Source organism: Phocoena phocoena, chromosome 19 (genome assembly GCF_963924675.1).
Source record: "Phocoena phocoena chromosome 19, mPhoPho1.1, whole genome shotgun sequence".
In the NCBI taxonomy this organism is placed as follows: domain Eukaryota; kingdom Metazoa; phylum Chordata; class Mammalia; order Artiodactyla; family Phocoenidae; genus Phocoena; species Phocoena phocoena.
The window spans coordinates 49,512,168-49,521,315 of NC_089237.1; the positions used below are offsets into that span (position 1 = coordinate 49,512,168).

At 54.8% G+C, this 9,148-nt stretch overlaps 1 protein-coding gene across 1 annotated transcript in view; it reads right to left on the minus strand.

Annotated features, from left to right (window-relative positions):
• The window catches only part of WSCD1 (WSC domain containing 1), a 30,126-nt gene extending 25,278 nt beyond the window's left edge, over window positions 1-4,848 (minus strand). The window contains exon 1 of the mRNA XM_065897425.1: window positions 4,422-4,848. Coding sequence (XP_065753497.1) covers window positions 4,422-4,848 — 427 coding nt within the window. The remainder of the gene's footprint in view (window positions 1-4,421) is intronic.
• Between the last annotated feature and the right edge of the window lie 4,300 nt (window positions 4,849-9,148).

Consider the following 9,148-nt stretch of genomic DNA (forward strand, 5'->3'; position numbering starts at 1 on the left):
ACCTCAGGTTAGAGGACCTGGGGCTGAGGAGAGAGCAACAGTCACCTTCCCAATGTCTGCCAAAGGGTCTCTCCCCCTTCCAGGCTATGAAGCTCTTGAGGTCACCTTCATCACGGATGCCCAGCAGCACACACGTGGCCACACCCAGTGTCTGTCCATGGACACAGGCTCCACTCCTCTACTCGGGACCCCAGACACCCAGTCCCCACAAGCTTCTCTCTCTTTATATAAATCTCAGGACTACCAAGACCAGAAAGCTGTCACCCAGGTCCGTGAGAATCCATCGCTCTCCTTAGCCTGCCTACTTAGTAAAAAAAAAAAAACTAGCATTTAAGTAAACATCCAAAACAAGCTCAGGGGTTGCTAAACATTTATCACCGTTGATGGGAAGTTAACCAGAAGGTTCTAAAGGTGCCTGGGCTCAAGACCCCTGAAGGCTGAGACGGGCGCATAACACATTTTACGGGGAGAGTGGGGAAACAGCCTTAGGGAATGGGCTGCCTTAGATTCAAATCCAGGTTCCACTACTACCTGACTGCGTGACCTGGCATGTGCAGCTTCCCCTTCCTGAGCCTCCACTTTCCCATCTGTAAAAGGGGGATATGGTCTCATGGAATTCATGGGGTGGTTGTGAGAATTCCACGAGATAACACAGAAAGTATCTAATGCAGGCGTGGCATGTAGTACGGGCTCAGTGGTGACTGTTTTTATTGTTTATACGTCATTATTAACAATAAATATTTTTACATGACTATACTTCCCTGAAATGCAAAATCCTTCGTCATTAAAATGGTGATAGCACCGCGGACATCCTAAGGCTGTTCAAAGATTACATTAAATGAAATAACAGATGTACATCTGGGCACGTCACAGATGCTCAGATAAGTAACAGCTGTAATTATTCTGATCCTACACTCTAACCTGGGGGCCGAGTGTGACAATGGCTCCGTAAATTTTTTTTTTTTAATTTATTTATTTTTGGCTGTGTTGGGTCTTTGTTGCTGCGCGCGGGCTTTCTCTAATTGAGGTGAGCGGGGGCTACTCTTCCTTGCGGTGCGCGGGCTTCTTATTGCAGGGGCTTCTCTTGCTGCGGAGCACAGGCTCTAGGCATGCGGGCTTCAGTATCTGTGGCTCCCAGGCTCTAGAGCGCAGGCTCAGTAGTTGGTGGCGCACGGGCTTAGTTGCTCCGTGGCATGTGGGATCTTCCCGGACCAGGGCTCGAACCCGTGTCCCCTGCATTGGCAGGAGAATTCTTAACCACTGCGCCACCAGGGAAGTCCCGGCTCCGTAAATATTAGCAGAACACATTAATAAGAGAGAAAGAAATGGTTTTGAGCAGTCAGGCTTGGGTTCTTCAAAAACAAGAAGAGGCTAACCAGCTACCAGCTGGCCATCGGGTGGAACTGACCGATCTGGAGGGGACGCCCATGCCCCGCTGGTCCCATCTCGGTTTGTAGCAAAGGCCTGAGACGCAGGCGCTTCCCCCTCTGCTTGTGAGGAGGAGAGGAGCCCCTTCTCTTGGAAAAATAATGAATGGCTTTTCTAACTCCCTGACAGAGTTAGAAAGAGAGAATGTGCAAAAAGAAAGGACTTCCCAGGGATGCACTGGGACACACTCTGAGACCGATTTATTACTTTCGGCTGAAACGGAGGCGATATATTATTGTCTGTGACTCCGCATCTGCTCATTTGCACATCAAAATGGACAAGCCGTGAGGCTCTTAACGATGGCTTTGGAGATATTGCAATGTCTTTGCAAATTACTATCAATAAAAAACAAACTGGCTATGGAGAAGTTACTATTTTTCCCCTAGTAAACTTACTGACATTTTATTCCATTATGGATGTTGTCCAAGGTATAATGAAATGCTCAGTGATTGATGGGGCCTCCTGCAGCTTCCAAGGCTTGCCTGCCGGATCCCCTTACAGGGGGATGGCAGGCTGCCCGGGCCGCAAAGAGACGCTCTCTTTGTCTGCAACCCCAGCAGCTGTCCCGAGGGCTGGCCTGCGAGCTAGCCGCCACCAGGGAGGCCCCCCTGGCTGTGCGGGGCCCACAGAGCCCCAAGAAGGGAAGGGGGCTCCCAGAGGGCCCTCAGGCCAGTGCCTGCCTCTCCCCACTTTCTCTGAAGATCTCCAGCCAGGATACCACGGCCTCTCCCAGAGGGCGAATTCTTCCTCCAATCCTGGGGGATATTCAAAATACTGAATAACCTATTGGGGCGGGGCACCAACCTGTCAGAATTATCACCATTCAACACCGGAACCGACTGTTCCCGCTGTACCAGGCATTAACCCTTCACTTGCTAGGTTTGGGGGTCACCAGGGAGGGTCAGCCAGAGCATCAGAGTGTGGAGGGCACTCAGGGGCTCAGGGCAGAAACTGGTGGTGTATAATGGGTGACGATCGGTCCTGTTTACATCTCACCATGATCTCCTCAGCGTTCACAGCAGCCTCTTCCATCGCCTCTCTAAATGATGACTTAAGGGGTACCCACTGGTTCTCCTGGATATACGTATTCTATACACAGGGCTATAACCAGGTCACCCTGAGTCCTCTCCTCTGCTGCCCAGTCACCCTGAAGCCAGGTTATAAAGAACCTGTCACTTCTGTCTAATGAGCCCCAAGCCCTTTGCACGTGCCTCTATGATGCCTCAGTCACACTGTGGGGTAATCATTTGGGTGCACATCTGATTCCACCACCAGACTGAGCTCCTCAAGTGCACAGTGAATAGCACACACGGAGACTCGTACGTGGGTCCTCAGTAAGTGTGGACTGAGAGAAATAAAAAGAGGAATCATGGCTAATTTGCCCAAGGTCATAGAGCCAATAACTGGCAATACCAAGAGAGAAACCCAGGTCTGTTTTCAAAACTTGTGCTCCTTCCATGCCTTCTTTCCAAGAAATCCATGGCAACTTTGTTTAGTCACTTACACTTTAGTCTAAATGAGTTACACTGGTATAGCCTGCATAGAGACCCAGCTTCTAGATGTGTTGGGGAGAGTTTACAGAAATTGTATCTATATGAAATGAGCTACAGAACCAGTTCCTCAATTCTCCCTCATTCTTACGTGGAAGCCTTGCTGAGGAATCCCACGCAAGGGCTATGACCTAGAGGATTTCAGATGAAACTTCATTCCATGGAAGTTTCTTTCTTGTAGAAGGCAGAGTCCTCCAGTCTTCATTGTACTGGGCCACCAGACTCATCCTCCTATAAGGCTCTTGCCTCATCTTCTTCCATATCCTGCCACCGAGGACTCTAAGCTCCAACTATACTTCTTATACTCAGGATAGCAGTTCTCCTGTGATTTGTGGTACAGGACCACATGGGGTGGTGACAGGGATGCTGGGACACTGGCTGAGATCAGTCACTACCCAACAATAGCTGTGGCACTCCGTGGGTGCTCACTTCACACAGGCTCAGTCAACTGGGCCCTGCATAGTCTGGATAACTTGGTGTAAAGAGTCCCAACCTGGAACCAGGCTGACCCCATGATGGAGTCCCAGCTGCATGACTCTGGCGGTCTGATCAGCGTCCCGCCCGTGTCCCCGTGGCCTTGCTGCCTCCAGGCTGCACCCTAAGACGCATGTTCTAGCCTCGCTCCAAGCCCCCATGTGCTCCCTAATGTACCCTTTACTGACCACCTTCTCTTCCCTGCCTCACTTCCCACTCCCCTACCAGTATTCCCGGGATCACATCCCAAATTAACCAAGTCCATTTAAATCCTGATTTCAGGGTTTGCTTCCGGGGAACCCAGACTAAGAGAATGACCTTGGGGGAGTTTAAATAATAAGAGTTGCCAGTTCCTGAGTGCCAGCGAATACATCAGGACGCCTAGCCCAGCGGTCCTCAGCTTTTGCGTGCACGAGGACCACCTGGAGACCCTGCTGCTCCAGACCGCCGGCCCCCGCCCCAGAGTCTGGGACTCGGTAGGTCTGAGAACCTGCGCTTGCAACAAGCTCCCAGGTGATGCTGAGGCTGCTGGTCTGGGACTCTGCTTCGCAAACGACTGCCCTGTATGATCACATTTAATCCTCACCATAACCCTGGGGCAGGTATCTCAACCTCCATTTCCAAGGAGCCCAGAGAAATTAAGAGACGTGGTCACCCGACAAACTTGGAGCTGAGCCAGGATTCAAGCCGAGGTCTGTCTCAGCTCCAAGATGCTCGCACATCTCAACCTCCAGCCACGTGCGAGCCCAGCTGGGGAGCGAGCAAAACTCCAAAGGGCTTCCCCTCCCAGGCCCCTCCTGTCTGCCTCGGAGCCGGGGAAGGGGCGGTGTGGGAAGGCCCTGGGCTCTCGGCGCCTACTTCTTGGGCTGCCGCCAGGGCCAGGGAGAGGGGACACCAGTCCTGTGCCCCGAATGGGGCCCCTGGGAGTAGCTCCCATATAGGCAAGGAGACCCAGGGCTGAGCACCTACCTTGGCTGCTGGCGGCCGGCCTGGGGGCCTCGGGGCCCAGGGCGGGTGGCCCCTGGGGGTCCCCCTTGAAGTGGTGGAACCAGCGGCGCCGCAGCTGGCGCAGCTCTGAGTTGCGGCTGCGGAGCCAGCGGGGGCCGGGCCGGGGCCGGGCCAAGGGGCCCCGCAGCACGTCCACGCCGAGCAGCAGCTCTGGGCTGACCCGGGGGTCGTGCAGGGCTCGGCTGTCCAGCAGGCCCACGCCCAGCGCCACGGCGGCCACGGGCAGGGCCTGCAGGGGGCCGGGGGCCCGGGGGCCTGGCGGGAGGCCCACGCGGGCCCGCTGCAGTAGCAGCAGGCTGCCGGTCATCAGGTAGGCGGCTGTGAGGAAGAAGAGCAGGAACTGCGTCCGGCGGAGAAACTTCTGGAGTCGGAAGAAAGGTTTGGCCATGCCCCTGGGCGGCAGGGCTCCCGGCTGGAGCCCAGGGACGGCTCCTAGCACCCAGGCGGGAGGGAGGCCGGGGCCTGCGGAGGCGTCATCCCTGCATCCCAGCGGCAGCCTGTGCTCTCCTGGGGTTACTGTTCCTCCCGCCTGGTTTTCAGCAGGTGCTCACATGACACCATCACTTAACTCCGGCCCGGACCCTGCAGCTGCAGCTTCTGCCCGAGTGTCACAAACTTTGCCATCCCTGGGCTCTAGCGACCCTCATCTCCAGCTTATAAATCTGCAAAAGAAGAGAAAGGGCACTTAGATACAATAGGAGGGTCCACTTCTCCCGCTGCCCCAGGGTCAGGCACCCTGCACTCCGGGGCTCTGTTTACCAAAGGGAACCGCCGTGTTGCAAGAGCACGTGACAGAGAGCTGGGTTCCAGTCCCAGCTCTGCCACTGCATGGCTGTGTGACATCAGGTGGGTTACTTCACCTCACTGGGCCTCAGCTTCCTCACCTGTAAAAGGGGGCTAACACCTATCCCGGAGCAGCAGGAAGATCCAATAATGATAGCGGTAAGGAGGAAAAACAGTAGCAGAGTATGTTTAAAAAGGATAACCAACAAGGGTCTACTGTACAGCACAGGGAACTCTGCTCAATGTTATGTGGCAGCCTGGATGGGAGGGGAGTCGGGGGAGAAAAAAAGAAAGAAATAAACACCTTCCACTCCCATCAAAAAAAAAAACAAAAAACAAAAACCCATAAAACCCACAGCAGTGTCTTTGTACTGAATCCTTACTTCATGCCAGGCACTGAGCTAAACGCTTTATGTATCATCTCATTTAATCCTCACACCAGCCCAGCGAGGTGGATACTGTACAGTACTATCCGCATTTTACAGATGAGGAAACTGGGGCAAAAGGAGGCCAACATAACTTTCCCAAAGTCACACAGCTGGTGAGCAGAGGGGCCGAGGTTTGGAACAGCCTGTATTCAGAGCCTGGACTCTGAACTGACACGTGGCCCAGCCTATAACGAGACCCCACCACCTACGTGTGCACCCAGCCCAAGGCATGAGTATACAGCAGGTGCTCAATACATGCGTGCTGACTCCCCGGGTGCCTTGGGGCTGCAAACTGTCTTTCGGAAATGCTTCTGCAGACGTGGATCGGTTTTAACACAGGAGAGGGCACACGGGGAGAGAGTGGGCTTGCATAGTCTTTCCAGGCTTCCTGAAGGCGGGAGGCCAGAGCAGGAGAATGCCCCAGGCCATGCACCTGCCAGCGGGGCTGGGCACCTGGTGAGGTGAAGCGGGGAGGGCTCTCCGAGCAGCCGCCCCGGGTGCCCCTCTGCTCCCCAGGACTCAGCTCTCACGCTGGGCTTTGGTTTCCTTTGGCGGCGCCTCTGAAGTGCACTGTCGCGGATTCGCAGGGGGTCCCGCAGCTGCTGTGAGCCGGGCTGCTGGGTGAGGACGGCCCCTAACACAAGGACAGGCTTGTCCCGGGGAGAAAGACTCCTAGGAGCGTGACTAAGCCGCTGCCTGTAACAGGGCCCGGTACCTCTGCCAGGGCCCCACGGCCCCTCAATGGCTGCTCTGTGCCCTACGGACGGCGGCTGGGTGTGAGAGGAAAGACAACGTTTGGGCTCTTGCGGCCTGGCACTCCAGGGGCCCAGGAGGGGCCCAGACCAGCATGACCCTTTCTGATTCAATGCTGAGAGCTGCCAGGTTCTGAGGCTTCTGGGGAGGGCAGGATCTGGGAATATGGGGATCCGGTGGGTCCTTTAGGCTGGGGCAGGGGTGGCAGGCTAGGGAATCAGCAAAGGAAGGTGGAATTAAACACTGAGTCTGGGAGCCCTTCCAGACGGGTCTCCAGAGCTTTTATTTTCTCTCTAAGCTGGTGTGTGCCAGGCCCACCCCAGCCAGCCTCGTCAGATTTGTAGAACTGCAGAGAAAATGCCAAGAAATCCTGACTGATCTCCCTGCCTCTAGATTTGGCCCCTCCAATCCATGCTCTGCAAGGCCACCAGGGTGATCCTACTAACACACAAATCTGATCATGGCACTCCCCTGCTTAAAACCCTTTTCAGTAGCTCCCCATGGCTTTGGGATAAACTCCAAGCTCCTTAGCATGACATACGAGGCCCCCTTCCTGATCCAGCCCAACCAGCTCACCTCTCGCCAGGCCCTTCCCTTCTGCTTCCCCATGACGTGTGCACATGTGCGTGTACACACACACACACACACACACACACACACACAGAGTCCAGCAGAGCGACCACACAGCACATCTGCCCTGGTGCCTTTGTACACAATGTATTTGATGTCTTTTTCTCCCTCTTTGCCTGGTGAATCCTTGTGTATCTTCTGAGAATCAGCCCAGGTGCCACTTCCTCCGAGAAGCTCTCCCTGACCACCACCCACCCACTGGTGTAGATTTCTCTGTCTTCCCATGGGGATACTGACCCCCATCCCAGCATTCACCACCCCGAGATGATTTTAATTGTCCCTGTACTTGTCAATCATCCTTGCAGGACTGTGACTGACTCAAGGCTAGAGGTCATGCCCTATGCATTTTAGTAACCCTGGCCCCCAGCATGAGCCCCAGCAGCATAGACGCTCAGCCATCTCTGTTTCTGAATACATTTTTTAAAAATGAATGAGAAGATAACATTAATAGGCAAAACATGATATCAGAAACCTCCTCCTGTGGGGGTCAGGGCAATGAAATCTCAAATTCCAGTTATTCAGAGCTGTGGAAGCCTCGCTGGAAACACGGCAGATGGAGTAATACGTAAGCACAAAGGACACCGCTTCACCAGTTCAGGTCTTACAGATACACGGAAATTAATACGGGTGCCTGAGCTTTATATGTTATCCTTCCTGTGTCATTCTATGAAGAGAGGTTTCTGGATCTGCTTGCAAAAGGCTTCTGGTTACAAGATTGGGATTCTATCAGTGAAAAATCCTATAAAACTTAAATATAAGGGGAGAGAGGACGCCTACTGTGGGGAGAAAGGTTCTGATGAGATGGAGCCACAAGGTGGGCAATGGATCAGCTGTTCAGAATTTTGAAGCCAAGACCCGGCCAGAACTCCATACACATTTGTATACAGGCTCTGGGAGCACACTACAAAGGACACAGTGGGATGCGGCAATGTCAGGGCGATCACACCCGGGTTCCCCAAGCCCCCCCCCGCCAACCAAGTCCTCTCTAGAGCCACCCCTTCCCAGAGGGGCCTCCCCTGGTCTGGGGAGGTGGGCACTGGACGTGGGGGCAGGGGGCAGCTACTTTCACGCCAGCGCTCAACGACCCTGGCCTCCTATAAGGCAGGCTGCTGCCCTGAACTTCCAACGTCGCGAAGCTGATTCCCAGCCCAGAACACCTGCCACATCAGGAACCTGTCCCCCTGCCCCGACTTCCAGCCCACTTCCCACTGATATCACGTTTGTCAGTCGTCCCCCACTCTCTAGCACGCTCACCTCTCCCCCAGGGCACAGATGACACCCGATCTCACATTCTCGCCACATCCCCAGATCCTAGCACACAGCCGGCAGGGCAGTGCCCGTACAAGTGTTTGTTGAGTGACTGAACCTGAAAGAGGCCTGGGGTGGGCGTGGGGGGCTGGGCTACGTGCAGCATCTGCACAAGGGCTCACAGCCAAGCCACAAGGCAGCTGCATAGCGGGAGCAGCCAGCGCCTGGGGCGCATATGTAGCCGCGGCCCATCAGCTGTGCCTGCTATACCCCAAGGCCAGGAGGCCCTCCATTAGAGCAAATCCTCCTTGATCAAGTCACCGCACAGGGCAGAGCCTCAGGCTCCTCATGCTAAATGGGGGTAAGTAGGCGTTGTCCTGGGAGCGAATCAGGGAGTAAGTCTTCCGTTACCTGCAGCCTTCAGCTTTACCAGCACAAAAGAGGCAAAAACATGGAGACGCTGGAGAGAGGCCTGCAGCAGCTGAGCTGTGGGGGGGGTCAGCCACCCACACCTCCTCTCAGCCTCCAACTCCCTGGGGTGGGCGCACTAACCCAGGCTTACTTGAAGCTGCCCCCATGCTAAGACAGCTGCTAGCAATTGCTTGCTTTTTCAATGCCACCGTTTATGAAGCCCTTGGCAGCGCTAAATAATCCAACTAGACTGGGTTGTGTATTTCACCTGCACCACGTCATTTACTCCCATCTCCCGCCGAGGTGCACCACGTCATTTACTCCCATCTCCCGCCGAGGCAGATGCCCTGATCACCCCCCATCCGAGAGCCCCGGTCTCTAAAGCTCAGCTGGGTGAAGCCCCTTGGCCAAGGCCAGACAAACCAGGACCGGAAT